The sequence below is a fragment of the Manacus candei genome, unplaced genomic scaffold (assembly GCF_025592945.1).
Source record: "Manacus candei isolate 608988 ecotype Guabito, Panama unplaced genomic scaffold, ASM2559294v1 h1tg000057l, whole genome shotgun sequence".
Taxonomy (NCBI): domain Eukaryota; kingdom Metazoa; phylum Chordata; class Aves; order Passeriformes; family Pipridae; genus Manacus; species Manacus candei.
The window spans coordinates 13,225,817-13,242,382 of NW_026138105.1; the positions used below are offsets into that span (position 1 = coordinate 13,225,817).

General features: G+C 65.1%; 3 protein-coding genes across 6 annotated transcripts; all 3 read left to right on the forward strand.

Moving 5' to 3' along the window:
- Nucleotides 1-808: 808 nt before the first annotated feature.
- Nucleotides 809-3,100, forward strand: LOC127478061 (WAP four-disulfide core domain protein 2-like). Its single transcript, XM_051803204.1, has 4 exons — nt 809-1,167; nt 1,429-1,563; nt 2,677-2,829; nt 2,910-3,100. Exons 1-3 carry the CDS (start codon nt 873-875, stop codon nt 2,826-2,828), a joined length of 582 nt encoding a protein of 193 aa, XP_051659164.1. The 5' UTR covers nt 809-872; the 3' UTR covers nt 2,829; nt 2,910-3,100.
- Nucleotides 3,101-3,230: 130 nt separating this feature from the next.
- On the forward strand, nt 3,231-8,315 carry LOC127478051 (WAP four-disulfide core domain protein 3-like). Of its 2 annotated transcripts, XM_051803190.1 has the most exons (6): nt 3,231-4,524; nt 4,667-4,807; nt 4,952-5,095; nt 5,711-5,869; nt 6,073-6,216; nt 6,358-8,315. In XM_051803190.1, exons 1-6 carry the CDS (start codon nt 4,146-4,148, stop codon nt 6,366-6,368), a joined length of 978 nt encoding a protein of 325 aa, XP_051659150.1. In that variant the 5' UTR covers nt 3,231-4,145; the 3' UTR covers nt 6,369-8,315. The 2 variants fall into 2 exon arrangements, with proteins under 2 accessions (XP_051659150.1, XP_051659148.1); XM_051803188.1 differs by lacking the exons at nt 6,073-6,216; nt 6,358-8,315 and having other exon boundaries at nt 4,952-5,751.
- On the forward strand, nt 7,581-13,941 carry LOC127478034 (balbiani ring protein 3-like). 3 transcript variants are annotated; one of them, XM_051803165.1, is made up of 13 exons: nt 7,581-7,701; nt 8,724-8,873; nt 9,154-9,297; nt 9,548-9,688; nt 9,925-10,059; nt 10,169-10,312; nt 10,422-10,571; nt 10,776-10,925; nt 11,017-11,163; nt 11,250-11,369; nt 11,475-11,612; nt 11,891-12,244; nt 13,558-13,941. In XM_051803165.1, exons 1-13 carry the CDS (start codon nt 7,623-7,625, stop codon nt 13,923-13,925), a joined length of 2,220 nt encoding a protein of 739 aa, XP_051659125.1. In that variant the 5' UTR covers nt 7,581-7,622; the 3' UTR covers nt 13,926-13,941. The 3 variants fall into 3 exon arrangements, with proteins under 3 accessions (XP_051659125.1, XP_051659123.1, XP_051659124.1); XM_051803163.1 differs by lacking the exon at nt 7,581-7,701 and having other exon boundaries at nt 8,319-8,873; nt 10,026-10,059; nt 10,422-10,925; XM_051803164.1 differs by lacking the exons at nt 7,581-7,701; nt 9,154-9,297 and having other exon boundaries at nt 8,319-8,873; nt 10,026-10,059; nt 10,422-10,925.
- The last annotated feature ends 2,625 nt before the right edge of the window (nt 13,942-16,566 follow it).

A 16,566-nucleotide genomic window follows, 5' to 3' on the forward strand; every position in this document is an offset into this window, starting at 1 on the left:
TGCCAGCAGCAAGGGCACATCACCAGGGACAGGGCTGGTCTCACCCTCCTACAGGCGGCTGTGGAGGAGATGGGCACTGGCAGAGTTGGCCACGTTGGGTGGGCGAGCCGGGCCCGACCAAACCAGCCCGGGCTCGACACTGGCAGGCACCGTGAAGTGTCCTGGCCCACCAGACATGCTCTGGGCAGGGTATCCTGGACACACTGAGGGGTTCCGGGGTTGTACAGCCCCAGCACCACCAAGTCCCGGAGCACTGGGTGCATTTGCCCATGGTTCATTCCCCACCAGCCACTTGCCCATCCGTGCTGCCAGACAGTCTGTCCGCATCCCTGGGGCTGTGGGAGACTGCAAGGATGATGGGGGCCACGGGATGAGATGGCAGCCGGGCAGAGCTCCCATGGCTGCTCTGGGGAAGTGCAGGGGAGCCCTGGGTTGGGCGTCTGCCCAAGGCACAGACAGCCTGGAGGGCCCTTCAGTTGAGGACCCAGAGCAGGAGGAGAACAGCATCTGGAACAGGAGCAGGAATTGGGTGAGCAGCAGCAGAGCCGATCTGCAGCCCTGTCTGCACCATCAGTTCCTCCCGGCCTCTGGACATTGGTGACCCAGGCCAGGGGCTCCATTCAAGCTCATGACTGTGGCCAGGGCGGCACAGGGTGAGTCCAAGTAGGGACAGGTCGTGCCCTGTCCCTGGTGCACCCGCTCCTGCTACGCTGCCCGCAAGCAGTACCACTGCATCCCCATGGCCGATCCCTGTGTGGGGCTATGGCAGCCCAGCACTTCAGTGGGATCAGTCTGGAGCTGTCTGGGGTCCAGCGTGCAGGGGTTGCAGCCGGTGGTGGTTGGCTGCCATTCCTGCCGGGCGAGTTCTCAGCATGGCCGCCCGGTCTCCTCGAGGCTCCCCCTCCCTGGTCGGCAGCCAGGAGCGGCAGATACCTGATACTCGGGTTGTGCAAGCGCGAAGGGGGAGCCTGGCCCTGCCCGGCCCTTGGGAACCACCCGGAAGGCCGAGCCCGCCAGCCCCACCTGGAGAGGAGCTTAAAGGCCGGCCGGGCGGCCGCAGCGCAGCCGGTTCCTGCACCATGCCCACGGCCCGCAGCGTCCTCATCTTGGCGGGGCTCCTGGCTCTCTGGGCAGAGCTGCCGGCAGCATCCGCCCAGAATGTCACCAGTGAGTATGAGCGCACGGGCCCGGCACGGCTCGTCACAGCACGCCCGGCGAGCAGCCAGCATCCCTCTCTCCCAGCCCCAGGGCAGCTGCGGTGGGGGCCGGGGTGAGCACCAGCCCATGCCTGGTGCAGTTAGGCTCAGCAGCATCCCTGGACCCAACCCTGGGGCCGGTGGCAGCATGTCCTGCCACGGCACACAGCCCTCGCCCTGCCCGGGGCCAGCTGCCCCAGCACACGCCCACGCCCCCACCTTTGCCTTGCAGCAAAAGCCGGCGTGTGCCCGGACCCGGCGACGGATGCGGTGAACTGCACGGTGGGGTGCCAGTCCGATGGCGACTGCGAGAGCACCCTCAAGTGCTGCCCGGCGGCCTGCGGCAAGGCCTGCCAGAAGCCCGACGGTAACACTCTCTCCTGCTCCTGGCTGTGCTGCTCGGAGCACGACAGCCCAGCCCAGCCCATCCCAGCCCATCCCAGCTGGCAGCACCGGTGCTCCAGGGTGCGGTGGTGGCCACGGGCCTGGGTGCCCGATGCGGGTCCGGCTGCAGCGGGGGGACCAGTGTCTGTGTGGGAGCCCGGCAGGCTCAGGGTGTGCTCCCGCTGGGCCACACTCTCCCCTTCCTCCTCTCAGCGATGCAGGGGCTGAGAGGATGATCCCGAATGACGCTGGGGACGGGGCACAGGGTGGGGGTCTGCGCCGCTCCCTGTCGCAGTGCTCGTTGACTGCTCAGCCTCGTGGGTGGCTGCCAGCCCAGGATGTGGGCACTGTCCTGGCTCCAACCCTGCGCTGGGAAGTCTCCCAATAGCATCATCCCCATCCTTGCACTGGCCACAGCCCTGCAGCCGTCCAGCTGAGCACAGTTACCATGCCAGTCCTGATGGAGAGCAGCCTCTGGAAATGGGCTCAGGAGTTGGGATCCACAGCTGCAGACATGTGGATGTGACACGGAGGCTCCAGTACCTCCACAGCTGCCTGCAGGATAGCACTGGCCTGGCTGCAGTGGAGGGCAGCAGGGTGCAGAGCTGGAGTCCAGTGCCAATGGCAGGCGGTGGGACAGCGGAGCAGGGGCCCCACACTGCCAGGCACAGGTTGTCTGGGGGCACATGATCCCAGCCAAGGCCTGGGCTGAACCCTCATGCCATGAACGAATGGCTAGGGCCAGGGCCATCCCTGGCAGTTGTGGGGAACAGCAGGGCCAAGGCTGCCGTCGGGTCTGCATGGCACACCTGCGTATCCTGTGCCAGCCATGCGTCCCTGAGCGAGACCACTGAGCACAGGGACCACTGGGGACCACCGTGCCACGCAGTCTCCCTGACACGTCCCCGTCAAGTCCAGCTGGCTGGAGCACCAACCGGCAAAGCCATGGAATGAGGGAAATGCCGGCAGCCATGGTGGTCCCTCCTCCATGGCAGGCAGGGGCCAGGGCCATGCCCACAGCTCCAGGAGCTGCAGGGTGGGCCCTGCCCCCCATGCCAGGACCAGCAGGTCTCAGCCATGTCCATTTGTCTTTCAGACAAGCCTGGCACCTGCCCACCCGTCAGCCCGGGCATCCCCATGCTGGGTGTCTGCACCAACCAGTGCAAGTCTGACGCCAACTGCTCCGGGAACCAGAAGTGTTGCAGGAATGGCTGCGGCAAGGTCTCCTGCGTGACGCCCATCCACTGAGGTCAGCTGGGTGCATGACAGCCCCAGGGATCCCACCGCATCTGTGCACCCATCCTGCTCACAGTCTTTGCTCCTTTGCAGGCACAGCCACCTCCTGCCAGCCCAGCCACGGGGAAGCTGCTGCCCAACACCCATCCCGCTCACCCTGGCCGTGGCCCTGCATCATCCCCCTGGCTTGGAGTCTTCAGCCTCAGCTTCCTCCCCAGGGTCCCCTGCTCGGGGCATGCCACAGCCCCCTGCACTCTGTCCAATAAAGCAGCTTCTCCCTGCCACGCCATGGCTGCCTCTCCATCCTGCGCCATGGCCAACTTTCCCTGCCACTCCATGGCCACCATCTTTGGTTGCTTCTTCGTCCCGCGCTGGAGATGCCTGGAAGGGCTCCATACAAACACCAGCATCAACTGGCTCTGTTGTGTCTCCAGGGGTCCTCAGCCTGTGCCTTGCCTGGGGCTGTCCCATGGGCCCTTGGCCCTGGCTGACCTGGCACACTGGCTCCTCCACCTCTGCACAGCCATGCTCAGAGCAGGGCCATCAGGGTGCAGTTGTGCTCAGAGCAGAGGTGCTCTCTGCTCCCCGCTCTGCAATGACCAGGAGACAAACAGGCTGCAGCGTGTGCCCTCACATGAGCATCACCCAAACCCTTCCTTGCCCCACACAGTTGCCCACTGCAGAAGCCTAAAGGAGCTTTGGGCAGTGCCGCCCACGCACCTCTGCCACATGCCTGCCCCTCCCCACCTGCTCAGGGCTAAGCTTCTGCTCCTATCCTGCTCTTCCTGGCACCTCCAGCTCCTCATAGGGCTCCAAGGGCCCTGTCCCTTCTGGTCCTACCCTGTTTCCACTCCCAGCCCCTGGGAGCAGAGCAAGTGTCCCTCCTGCCTGGGAGGGGCCGGTACCCCCAGAGCACCCACCCTTAGCTGCCCCCTAGGGTTGAACAAGCCCCACACCCTGGCCAGCACTGCCCAATGCCCAGTGCTGGTTCCCCCTCTCCCTATGATGCAGGTGCAGGCTGGTGCACCCCAGCACAGCACCACAGCTCCACAGCAACTCTCCCTGCTCCATGTGCGCCAAGAGGGACCTGGTGGGCACTGAAGACTGGGGACAGGACACTGCCCCTATGTGCTAACCCTGCTCACAGTGGTGGGGCTCTGGGAGCTCTGCTTGGTCCTGGCCCAGCTGCTCGCGGGTCACCGGTGACCTGGAAAGGGCTCTGTGGAGGATGTGTCAGCTGTGAGCCACAGGCCCAGCGCTGCCCCAGGAGACTCCCCCGAGCAGAATTGTTCATGCCTGGCACTCCCACAGTCCTGAAACCTTGCTGTCATGAGAAAGAGCAGCTTGGCTTGGCCAGCCCCTGCCCCAGCAGAGTTTAAATCCCAGCCCATCGCCCAGAAGCACAGCATTGATCGCAGTGCAATGCTGGGCCAGCGCAGCCTCCTCCTGGTGCTCCTGGCACTGCTCGCCCTGGCCCAGCAGCATGGCCGTGGGGACCAGGGCGCTGCTCCCACCTTCAGCGCAGCCCCACAGGGACACTGGACCCCCACTGCCTCACCTGCCCCCCCCAAAGCTGGTGAGTGCCCAGCGGGGGAGAGTGGAGCCCCTTGGCCCCCCGGGCTGTACTGCCTCTCCGACCACAGCTGTCCCGGTGCCGAGAAGTGCTGCCAGAGTGGGCAGGTCTGGACCTGCCTCCTGCCCACCACAGGTACCCCTGCTCCCTCCGAGGGATGCCAGCACAGGGGCTGGGTGACGGGTGGGGTGTGGGTGGGGGCTGGTGCCTGTGTCAGTGCCCCTGGCATGAGCCCCAGTCCCTGGCACATGGCCACATGGAGCATCTCCCTCTGCAGAGAGCCCAGGCTACTGCCCCCGTGCTGGCAGCGCCATCGGGCCGAGCTGTGGGGCGAGCTGCCACGACGACACCGCTTGCCACTCCGGGGAGAAGTGCTGCACCCGCGGCTGCTGCACCCGCTGCGTGCACGCCGAGCCAGGTGAGGTGGCCTGGGGGTCCCCATGGCAGGCTGAGGATGCCTCGGGACAGACCCAGGAGTCCGCAGCCCCCATCACACTGTAGGGGAGCTGTGGGCACTGTGGGGCCAGACTGGCTGCATGCTGAGCCTCAACCCTCCCTCCAGCCAAACCCGGGTTCTGCCCACGGAAGCGTACCCAGAGGAGTGCTGCCGCCTGCCCCAACCGCTGCACCGATGACCGGGACTGCCCTGGGGACCACAAGTGCTGCTTCTCTGGCTGTGGGCTAGCCTGTGCCCCTCCAGACACAGGTACAGCTCCGCCAGCCCTCCCTGATCCCCGTGTCCAGCCCACCACTGCACTGGGGGTAGCACGGCTCTCCCTCCCCTGTGGAGCCCGGCGTGTGCCAGGCCGTGCTGCCGGACAAGCCGCAGCGGCTGTGCCCAGCCGAGTGTGCAGCTGGTGGCAGCCCTCCAGGCCCCAGGGAGCATGTGCCACCAGCTGTGGCTCCCGCTGCCACACACCCACCCTGGCCCCAGCCCAGGCCCTCCTGAGCCCCTGGGCAAGAGCTGGCCCTCAGGATCCCTGCACGCAGCTCCTCTATCATGGGGGGGTGATGGTCCCAAACATGCACAGGGCTGAACCCCCTCCTGCACCCACCTCCTGCACCCTCCTCAGACCGCCTGCTGGTGGGACCACAGCCAGGGTTGTCCCTCACCACTCCACTTATCAGCTGGCATCCCATATTGGGCTGTGACTGGTCTCACTGGGTCAGACTGGTGTGGGTGTGAGGCTGGCAACTGAGAGCAGCACAGGGCTCTGCAAAGGAGGATGGAGAGGAAAACAGGATGGAGACCAAGGCTGTGCCAGGAGCAGGGCTGAGGAGCACAGAATCCCAGCACATCCACAGTCCCTGCTGTCACCAGGGAGCCACCATGCCTCGGCGAAGCCCGGCACGTGCCCCATGGTGCTGCGGGGCTCCCTGGGTCCCTGCCTGGAGCTGTGTGACACAGACGGTGACTGCCTTGGGGATGACAAGTGCTGCACCACCGGCTGTGGACATGTCTGCAAACCACCCACCAGGGGTAAGCCATCGGCCAAGACCCCTGTGCTGCCTACACACCCTGTAACCGTGGCCCTCCCTAGGGGGCAATGGGAGGGTGGGGACTGAGCTGGTGTATGATGGGGGAGGAAATGGGTGAGGAGCTCACCCCTGCAGGCAGGGCAGCTCCCCCATGCTGGAAGGGTGCCCTGAACCTCTCACCCCTCCCTCTCTCATATGTGCCAGTGTGGCCAGGGCTCTGTCCCCCTGCAGTGGATGGTAACCAGGCAGACAAGTGCCTCCTCCTGTGCCTGCAGGACAAGGATTGTCCCACCAGCCAGAAGTGCTGCCAGCAGGGCTGCAGCCGGGTCTGCATCCCTCCACTCTGGGGTACGTTCACCCCCAGCCTGCTGCCCCCCGGGTCCAGCCTGGAGGGGACTAAGGGGGGCCCAGGGTGGGAGCACCCCAGGACCCCCATCCCTCAGAGAGGGAGCACCCATCTTCACTGACCCCCTCACCTGTCTCCTCCAGGCACAGCCTAGCCCTGGCCAGGAAGAGCTGCACAGGAGCTGCCTTTTTGGGGTCACCCTACACCCCACTGCCATTGCACCACTGGCGTGAGCAGAGGTGTTGCTGCCCCCGCGCCTGTCCCTGTGCTGGACCCTCTGCACCGCTGGCAGGATGGCACCAGCATTGAGTGATGGCTCTGGTTGGGGTAACTGGTACCCCCAGCTGCTCCCAGCTGTGCCATCAGGGGCTGCACAACACCCACACCACCCCACAGCCAAGGCTCCTGGCATCCCGGCACAAGGCAATCCCCTTTGGCCTCAGCTGCTCCACAGCACCGAGACAGAATAAACCATCCCATGGCCACCTCTGCTCTGGGTGACCATCCCTGTTTCCCTCTCTGGTTCCCAGAGGCACCGGCAGCCTGGGCTGTGTGCAGGCAGGGAGGTGCAGGCAGGCGCCAGGCAGCCATCCCTGCAGGCAGACACTGCCCCGGGGCAGGGAGAGGGTCCCAGTTCCACACGGGCGACCTCCAGCCATCATCACCCCATGGTGACCATCCTGCAGGGCCCGGGGGCTGCTTCATGTTCCCTCAGCAGTCAGGGACTGGAGAACCAGTTCCCTCGGATTCCTTGCACCAAGGAAGGGCTCATTTGCATCCCGAAGTGTGAAAACCTGGTGGGAAAAGCAGTCACGGGTCAGGACAGATGGAGTCCCCGGACAGAGAAGGGGGCAGGGAGCAGCACTGACCTGCAAGGGGACACGGCAGGACCTGCTTACTCATGGATCCCAAGCAGTCCCATGAACAGAGGCTACACCTGGCTGGGGGACAGCACCATGGCAGCAGGGCTGGCAGAACTCCTCAGGCTGCTCCTACTGCTGTGCCACGGCCAACCCGTGGAGTCTATCCACAGCCCCCACTCCAGGGAGGCAAGGGGCAAGCAGGGCTGGAGGGAAACCCAGGCAGGGGGTGGCAGCCAGCTGCAGCAGGGCTGTGCACCATGGGGAACAGTGCCTGACCCCAGCTGCCCTCCTCAGCCCCGTGGGTCGCCCTGACCCCAAACAAAGTGGGGCTCGGCCAGAGATAAGCAGGATGGCTGGCAGGGCGCCAGTGGGTTCTGAGAACTGCCCCTCCTCCTGCTCCTCCTGCCCCTCCTGCCCACGGCACAGCCAGATGCCACAGCCAGCAGCCCAGCTTTGACTGCACTGGCACCTCGGGTACCCTGTCCACTGACTGTAAACCAAGCCCCAGCTCAGCTCCAGACACTCACAACGTCCCTGGCAGCACCATGAGCCTGGGAGTTTTCCTCCTCCTGGGGCTCCTCATCCTCAGGGCAGAGCCAAGCGTGACATCAGAGGAGAAGGGCGGTGAGTACTGGGTAGCAAACCTGGCAGCTGCCAGGCACGGGCAGCCTGGGGGCAGCTCCTTGCACCCCGGTCCCCCTTGTCACTGTCGTGTCTCCTCTGTCCCTGCCCAGTACATGCTGGCAGGGACCATGTCCCAGCTGGCTGCAGCACCTGCTCTGCTGCCCGGCTGCCTGGGGGGCCCCCGGGACATGTGTGCACCCCCTGCACCCCCATGTGCACCTCCTGCACCCTACACGCAGCAACCATCAGCTCTAAGGGGTGCTGCATGTGCCAGGGTGTCTTCTACGTTCTGAGTGCAGACCCCCCCACACCCCATGCCGGCCCCCTGCAGCAGCATGATGCCAGGGACGGTGGTGCCCAGCTGCAGCGCGGCTCTGCCCACCCCGAGACAACGGCCAGTGCCTCTTTGTTTGAGCCAAACAGCTGCTGTTTGCAGTGAAACTCCAGCAGCGTCTGTTTGCAGCCCAAACACGCGGCCCTGCCGCACCCAGCCAGGCTGTTGACAGAGCGGTTGCTCCCATCGCATCTCCGGCCGGTGATGGAACCGGGAACAGGCACCAGCTGGAGCTCACCTGTAGCAGAGGCAGGGCTGTCCTGATTTTCCCAGCACGGCCAAGATGAGCACAGGGTGCCAAGAGGAGGACGAGGAAGAGGAGGAGGCAGCAGTGGCATGGGGTGTGCTCCTTGCAGTGAAGGTACCCAGGGCAGCAGGATGCTCAGGGATGGATCCTGACCTCCAGCTGGTGTGCCCTTGCAGGGCCAGTGACAATCCTCATGGCACTTGCTGCCTTGCAAGGGCACACACAGCCCCGTGCTGTGCCGTGCCATGCTGTGCCATGCAGGTCTCGATGTGGGGGTCCAGCAGCCCTGGGCCATGCTGCAGCAGAGTCTCCAGCCCCCCGGGCTGTGATCCCCACTCCAGTTCCCTGGCCCCTGCGTGGGGACCCACGCCCCACTTCCCGAAGATGGAGGATGAGAGGCTCTGGTGTTGGCACTGCCCTGACGTTGCCATCCCTCTTCAGGGGACCCCCCGAAACCAGGAAGGTGCCCACGGGACTTCACACGCTGCCTGCGCCAGGAGCCCCCGCTCTGTGCCAACGACTCCAGCTGCCCCGCTGGGCTCAAGTGCTGCCCCTGGGAGTGTCGGCTCCGCTGCATCCCCCCAGCAGAAGGTATGGCACCACCTCTGTCCCAGGACAGCTGGCATCCTTCTCCCCCATCCCTGTCCCCATCCCTGTGCCATTCCCATTGCTACAAAGCAGCTCTCTGTGCACTGCTGGCAGCCCCCTGACCACAGCTCCTAAGGCATGGAGGGGTCTGGGATGGGGTACATGGTGGGGTCCAGCCAGGGACAAGCAGGGTCTGGCACAAGGGTCTGGCAGGGGCAGGTTTCCCAGTGCTGCCCTAGGACACTGCGGTGCAGCCTCACCTTTCGGCCCCTCGGCGCTGCAGAGAAGCCCGGTGCCTGCAGGGCAGCAGCCCCCGAGGGGCTCATTGCCCCCTGCTCCTTCCCCTGCCTGGAGGACAAGGACTGCCTGGGAATGCAGAAATGCTGCCTGCTGGGCTGTGGTTCTGCCTGCCTGGAGCCGGCACCAGGTACGGATTTGGCAGGGAGAGCTGGGAGCCCTGGCTCAGCACAGGGACTCTGTGCCATAGACATCTATCACCTCCCTGCTTCCCTGACCTCTGGGGCAGCACACACAGCTTCCCCTCACCAGCAGCTCCCGGGAAAACCCAATGCCAGGATGTAGTCTCAGGCACCAGGCGTGTGTGGACCACAGCGAGGGCTGGGGACCCCCGGGGTGGGCAGGGTGGCTCAATCCTTGCACCCACTCTGCCCTGCCAGACCAGCCCAAGCCCACGGAGGGCCCCGTGGTGCAGCCACCACCGTTCCAGGAGCGGTGCCGAGGCGATGGAGACTGCCCCGATGTGCAGAAATGCTGCAACAGCAGCTGTGGCCACCAGTGCCTGCCGGGAGCGTCAGCTGGTGAGGCAGGATGGGACAGGACGGGCAGTGCGGGCGGGGACATGGCTCAGAGGTCAGGGATGATGCCGTGGGGCCACAGAGCTGTGGCACAGCAGGGGCTCCTCTCCTCATGCTCGCCGGGGTCTGGGGTGGGGACTCACTGTGCAGCTCCCAGGTGGGTGCTGGAGGGGAGAGGGGACAGTGAGGCCACCCTCTGGCGAGGCCACCATCCCGTTCTTGCCTGGTCCACGGTGCAGAGGACACCAGCCCTGTCCCAGCCACCCAACAGCCACTGCCACACCAGTGGGGGTGCCTCCAGGACCAGGACTGTCCCCCATCCCACGTGTGCTGTCACCAGATGTGCAGCCAGCGGTGCCCAGCACGTGGTCAAGGTGAGGGGGCCAGGAGCTGCCCCAGAGGTTCAACAACCCCACACACCCTGGTCCCCGTGGCTGTGCCTCTAAAGAGTGGCACTGCAGCCATCCCATGCCATGTCCACAGGGAAGGACGGATTCTGCCCAGCCTATGCTGGGCTGTTCCCCAGTTATGACTGCAGAGCCTGGTGCTGGCATGATGACGAGTGCCCCGGCAAGGAGAAGTGCTGCCTGAGCGGCTGCGACTATGTCTGCCTGCCCCCGTCCCAAGGTGCCAGATACAGGCAGAGGTGTCCCCCAGCTCCAGGGACTGGGGGACTGGGTGGGAAAGACCCACTGCTGCTGTTTGCACACCCAGCACTGCTGCCTCCTGCCCCTAGAAAAACCAGGCATCTGCCCGCTGGCTGAGGAGGCTCCGCTGGCCACATCCCCGTGTGGCACCACTTGCATCCAGGACTGGCAGTGCCCGGGGGCTGAGAAGTGCTGCAGCAGCAGCAGATGTGGCCCTGTGTGCTTGGCCCCCGAACCAGGTGAGGAAAAGGTTACCAGGACAGGGTTGTCACACACCAGGCATGTCAAAGCTCCTGGGGGAAAGATGTGGGATGGTGCTGCCATAGGGCAGCTGCTCAGACCCCCAGGGTGCAGCCTTCACAGTGCCCCGAGGCTGCAGAAAAAGGGGGTGCCCACAGCATGGTGTGGTCCCTGCCCCTGCTGCCCCTTCCTTCCCATCTCAGACAAACCTGGCAAGTGCCCAAAGGTGAGGCCACAGCAGATTTCTGAACCGTGCTTGGAGAAGGACTCCTGCGCCCACGACAGGGACTGTCCCCGGCAGGAGAAGTGCTGCTTCTCTGGCTGCGCCATGTGCTGCACCCGCCCTGCACGAGGTGAGCGCGGCAGCCCGGCCACCAGCACGGGACAGTAAAGTGAGAGCAGGGCTGGGATCCCTGCCCTCATCCAGGTCCCCTCCTCTGATAGAGCACCCTGGGGAGTGTCCCCGGCCAGAGCCATGCTGGGACCCCCGGCGCCGGCGTGGGAGCCAGTGCCTGGATGACAGTGTCTGCCGGCGAGAGGAGAAGTGCTGCGACACAGGCTGCGGCTGGGAGTGCGTGGCCGTGCCCAGAGGTAGCAGGCACAGCCTGTTCGGGGGGAGCTGGCTCCAGCCCCCCCAGGGTGGCCAGGTGACAGTGGATCTCCGTGTGCCCCTGCAGAGAGCCAGGACAGCACTGATGGCAAGTGCCTGGAGGAGTGCGAGGTCGACTCACAATGTCCCCGGGGACAGCGGTGCACCAGCATCGGCTGCGGCCATGTCTGCATGGACATCCCTGGAGGTGAGAGCCAGCCAGGCCCTTTGGGAGCCATGCAGGGCCACTCTGGGGTGCCCCACTGTGAGGTGCTCTAGCCAGGTGCCCCTCAGCTGGGTACTTGCCTTGCAGGCAGAGTGGGAGTGTGCCCCATCCCCAGGGAAGGGGGGACATGCCTGGACCTGTGCAACTTCGACGAGGAGTGTCCCTGGGGCCATAAGTGCTGCAGTAATGGCTGTGGCCATGTCTGCATGCCAGCCTCTCTGCAAGGTCAGCCTCTTGTACCCTCTGCCCTGTGGGGATGGAGCCCAGCATTCCCTCAGCACCCACTCCTTGGGGTATCCTGGCCCTCCGACCCCAGTGAGGATCCCGTGCTGTGAACTCGTGGGGGTTCTGCTGAGATGGCTGTGCCTGCGGGGTCCCACAGCTTCCAGGGATATGATCTGTCCCTGTCCTTCTTCCCATGTCTCCCCTTCCTTCTGTGCAAGTGATGAGCACACACAGCCTCAGCTCAGAGTCACCAGGTGACTGTCCTGCCCTGCCTGCAGAGCGTGACACCGCGGCTGTGCCACGACACGGTGCCGAGCGGTGCACAGAGCAGTGCGAGGCCGACTCACAGTGTCCCTGGGGCCAGAGGTGCACCCGCACCAGCTGTGGCCGCGTTTGCAAGGACACCCCCGGAGGTGAGACAGAGAACTCAGGCGTTTCCCTGGGACATGTGGGGCGTTCTAGCCAGCTGCCCCACGGCAGGGTGCTCTGCCTTGCAGGCAGAGGAGGAGCGTGCCCCGTGCCCAGGGGCCGTGGGTCATGCCTGGACCTGTGCAGCCTTGACGAGGAGTGTCCCTGGGGCCACAAGTGCTGCAGCAACGGCTGCGGCCACGTCTGCACACGGGTGTCCAGTGGTAAGGATGGGGCCAGCACCAGGGCTGGCACCAGGTCATGCAGGGTGTCAACCAGACCCGTGTGAAGGGCACAGCCCTCAGCACGCTTCCAGCTCAGCATCATCGTGAGGCCCGTTCCCGCTGCTGCCCCATTGCTCTGCTCCCAGCAGGTGCACTTTCAGGGCGAGGGGATCTCAAGTGACATGGAGCAGGATGAAGCTCTCACAGAGCTGGCCAGCATGGCTGCAAACATGGCCACTGGTCCCTCACTTCTCCAGCCTTCTGGCTCCCTTAAAAGCACGTCCTCCTTTTCAGATGCTGCGTGATGGGAGAGCAGCTCCTCTGCAGCAGGAAGACACCTTCGTTAGCGGACGTGGGACAGTCACAGGCTCCAGCTGGCCTGTCCCCTCCACACCACCTCCAGCAATAAAGTGTGTACTTGGCTGCCTCCAGCTGCCCCACATGCTCCTGGAGCAGCCTGGAATCAACTGTGGCTCCCAGGGAAGGAGCATCCCCGGGGGCAGGGTGCTTAGCCCCTGCTGGAGTTGGTGCCAAGGGGCCAGTGAAGCAGTGCAGACAATGACCTGGGTCAAGGCAGGCTGGGGATGGGCACCCATTGAGTTGGTGGCCATTCCTCCTCCATTCAGTGGCTTCAGCTCCCAGCCAGGTCACATCAGCAGCTCAAGGGCAAGGCTGGGCTGGGAGGCCATCTAAGGCAGGGGGAGCTGCAGGGTGGTGGCTGGGTGAGCCCCGGGGCCACCATGCCATGCTGCTGGAGGCACCCATCACCCAGTCCCCGTGAGGGAGGAGAGACAAGAGGGATGGGCACTGCCTGCTCCAGCAGGAAGGACGAGACCCAGACGTGCTCATCCAAGGACCCACCCTTGTATTGAAGTGTCACAGCCTGAGGGGAGGGACGGGCTCCTCTGGTCAGGCACCCTGGCACAGGAAGGGGCAGCCATGCTATCATTGTGGGGCACATGTCCCTGTCATCGAGCCAGTGAGCATCCCCAGTCAAGCCGCAGCCCCCCAGCAAGGCCACCCCAGCCAACAGCACTCGTTGCCACCAGCCCCGCAGGGAATGGTTCCCTCCAAGGTCGGGGATGTGACCACCAGCAGCAGCTTCCCCTGGGCTGGGGCTGTGCAGAGGCCACTACACCCCCCGGGCCAGCACTATCAGTCACCTGGAACAGAGACATGGGGTGTCAGGAGCGGGGCCAGGAGCAGCCTCCATCTGTGGCACACGGCCCACGGCACGTTGCTAGTTACCGACGTGGGAACAGGCCTGGGAGCACTCGCCCTTGGTCTCAAAGTTGTTCCTGTTGCCGCCGCAGCCGCCGTAGATGAACTCCTCACACTGCTGGCTGGAGGCGTTGAAGAAGAAGCGGCGGAAGAGCGCCTTGCAGTTCCCACAGACCGAGGGCAGGTAGCAGAAGTCTGCATGGTCCAAAGGGGACAGGCTGAGCCGGGGCAGGACAGGGATGCCACCACTCTCAGTGCTGCCAGGCCCCTGGAAAGGTCTGCACAGTTCCAGTCCCTTCTTACTGCCAAACCCTTTGTGCCAGCAGCCCACAGCCCCATGCACCAGCAGCTGGGGTGCTCCTCCACTGCACAGTGTGCTGCCCCTCGTGGTCTGCAAGGACCTGGCACGACCCCGGGTGCACCCCAGGGACCTCCCTTCCCAGTTTGTTTCCCAGTGTGAACTAACACCCCTCCAGTCACCCACCCCTGCTGCTCCAGAGCCCCACCACCACGGCACCAACCCCTCACCTAGCACTGGCTCCTGGCAGGTGTAGCCGCACTTGCTGGGACAGCACTTGGTGACACCGTGGCAGTCGGCATCGCTGGTGCAGCGGGCACAGGAGGCGTCCCTGCGGCAGGCACCACAGGCCTCATCCAGCGGGTCCTCCACCACCTCCGAGATGTAGTAGCAGTACCCAGGCTTTGCTGTGGGACACAGTGGCCAGAACGCTGGGGAGGGCCACTGAGCAGGGGCCTCAGCAGCCCCCCAGTGCCCCAGGGCCAGACCCTAGGCACCCACAGCCCCAGACCCCTGCAGGCACCTGGCAGCACAGGGGCAGAGGGGAGCACTGGCCAAGAGCAGCACTCAGGTGTCCCTGTCCCCAGGCCATGCCCTGGTCACACTCACCCATCCCCAGGTCTTCTCGTCCATGTCCGTGTGGGGCCGGGCCGGACCGTGTGGTGAGGGGGAGCAGGGCAGTGAGGAGGAGGAGGAGAAGGCAGCCAGGCAGCAGCTCCATGGTGCCCTGGATGGCCAGGTCTGGCCCTGGGTGTGGTGGGCTGGGATTTAAGGTGTGCGGGTGGGGCAGAGGGTGCAGGGCTGTCGCCTGAGCCCAGGTAATTCCTGCCATGCAGGTAATGAGCCACACCTAGGCAGGGCCCAGCCTCCCCAATGGCATCCTGGCCACATCCCTGGAGCCAGGGGGACTGGTAGGACGGGACAGCTGTCCTGGAGTGGCTCTCGGGGAGCCCAGCTGGGTGGCAGTGGCATGCCCAGGCTGGACTGGGGACACCACCAGCAGCAGCCACAGTCTCCTGGGGACAAGCCTATCATGGGGATGGGCACAGGGAGGTCAGCACTGGCCTCTCTGCCACCAGTGAGGATGGCAGTGCCATGCCAGGGCATGGAAAGCTGCTGTCTCTGGCCCAGCCATCAGCCAGGGAAGAGCTGGGGCATGGCACACTGCAGCACCACTGCCCTGCACTCCCTGTGGTGCAGGGCCTAGGGAGAGGCTGTGCCAGAGCAGAGTGCTGTGCCCTTTCACCCCTTTCTCCCGTGCTCCCTCATGGGTGACAAAGAGCATCCCAGATGGGATGGACCTGCACATGGGGCTGAGCCATCGTGGCTGTTGAAGGTCCCACAGGACTGCCTGCCCTGAGCCATGCCCTGTGCCCCCCCGGCAGCCCCCTCCTCTTGGCAGCACGTCGGGGCCTGGCAGCTTCATCGTGCTGGTGTGGGGAGCATTCCCTGGGAATGGGACACGGCTCACAGCCCTCCAGGCTTCCAGCCAGGGATCCGGATCCACAGCAGCGCAGGGCTCCGGGCCCCAGGCTGGGTGGCACCCACCGGCACCCGTGGGCGGGCGTGGGGTGAAACCTGCCAAAAGGAGGGAGAAACAGATTAAGCTGTTTCCATTCAGCAGGAATAATTGTCTTCCTAATTACTGCCGTAATTACTGTCCCAAGGGGGAAGCGGAGGGCGAGGAAAGCTCCGTGGGGAGGGGCCAGGAAAGTCGGACTCGGGGTGGGGTTTGGGGGGGGTGGTGCCGCCCGCCGCCTTCGCCCCACTGCAGCTTTTCCTGCCTCTCCTCTAAAGCCCCAAAACGAGATCCTGGCAGAAACCCCGGCATGAGACACGGTGACGTGGCCAGTCCTGAGCAGGGCGGGAGCAAAGCCCGAGGGACATGCTGGAGGCGATCGGGAGTGCAGGGTCAGGGTGGGCAGTGGGAAAGGGACCCCCGCGCAGGGACCGTGGTGGTCCCGGGGCCGCGGCTCAGCGGCCACCCTCGGTACTGCCTTGAGCCATCCGAGACATTCCCGGTGGCACAGAGACTCCCAACCTCGCACCCACAGGAGGGCAGGGCCACAGCGCCAGAATCCACCGGGGCTGCATTTTTCCCGCTATCTCCGCAGGGAATCGCAGCCGGGTGATCCCTGGAACGACTGACGGCATCTTCCAGAGCAGCTCCGGCTGTCCTCGCACCGCCTGGCCTCGCAGTAACGCCATGGCCAGGCTGGGGTGACACCGCCGGGGATGCGGAGCCGCTCCCGGCGGTTGCTGGGGTTTGGGGCACGGCGGGTTAAAGGGGAGGGCTGTTCCCAGGTAGATGTTGGGGCTGCACGTGATAGAAACCCCTTCAGAGGTACCCCCTGCCCTGACACCAGGGATCTGCAGGGTGAGCAACTGGCATAGCTGGGGGGGCAGAGCCGCCAGCCAGGTCTTCTCCAGGGGGAAAACAGTGACCAGGGCGCTCAGGGTGCACCCAGGAATGTGGCATTTCCCAGGGTGGAGGCTCAGGTGGGATGGGGACAGGGGCGGCGCTGTGCCAGCAGGATGATGTTCCTGCCCTGGCCGGGCTGTACGGCAGGAGAGGCACCAGGGGAGCCGAGGGACAGAGCGGGAACACGGGGAGCGTGGACTCCACACGCACACACACGTGTGCACAGCTGGCTTCCACGTGTGCACACACATGTACACACACGTGCAGGCAGCTGCCCGGGCGGGGGTGTGGAGCCCTCCTGCCTCTCCCAGGGACAGGCACTCCCGGAAGGGACCGTCAGGGAAAGCCCCGGCAGCTCCGATGCTGCCGTCCTTGCGACAC

Excerpts from the sequence above, each read along its gene's own strand:
- LOC127478061 (XM_051803204.1), top strand. The coding sequence starts at position 873 with ATGGCCGCCCGGTCTCCTCGAGGCTCCCCCTCCCTGGTCGGCAGCCAG. Across the intron at positions 1,168-1,428 it reads ATCCGCCCAGAATGTCACCA|CAAAAGCCGGCGTGTGCCCG; the intron begins GTGAGTATGAGC and ends TTTGCCTTGCAG. Across the intron at positions 1,564-2,676 it reads GGCCTGCCAGAAGCCCGACG|ACAAGCCTGGCACCTGCCCA; the intron begins GTAACACTCTCT and ends TTTGTCTTTCAG.
- LOC127478051 (XM_051803188.1), top strand. The coding sequence starts at position 4,146 with ATGAGAAAGAGCAGCTTGGCTTGGCCAGCCCCTGCCCCAGCAGAGTTT. Across the intron at positions 4,525-4,666 it reads CTGCCTCCTGCCCACCACAG|AGAGCCCAGGCTACTGCCCC; the intron begins GTACCCCTGCTC and ends CTCCCTCTGCAG. Across the intron at positions 4,808-4,951 it reads CTGCGTGCACGCCGAGCCAG|CCAAACCCGGGTTCTGCCCA; the intron begins GTGAGGTGGCCT and ends CCCTCCCTCCAG.
- LOC127478034 (XM_051803163.1), top strand. The coding sequence starts at position 8,319 with ATGAGCACAGGGTGCCAAGAGGAGGACGAGGAAGAGGAGGAGGCAGCA. Across the intron at positions 10,060-10,168 it reads GTGCCCAGCACGTGGTCAAG|GGAAGGACGGATTCTGCCCA; the intron begins GTGAGGGGGCCA and ends CCATGTCCACAG. Across the intron at positions 11,164-11,249 it reads GTGCGTGGCCGTGCCCAGAG|AGAGCCAGGACAGCACTGAT; the intron begins GTAGCAGGCACA and ends GTGCCCCTGCAG.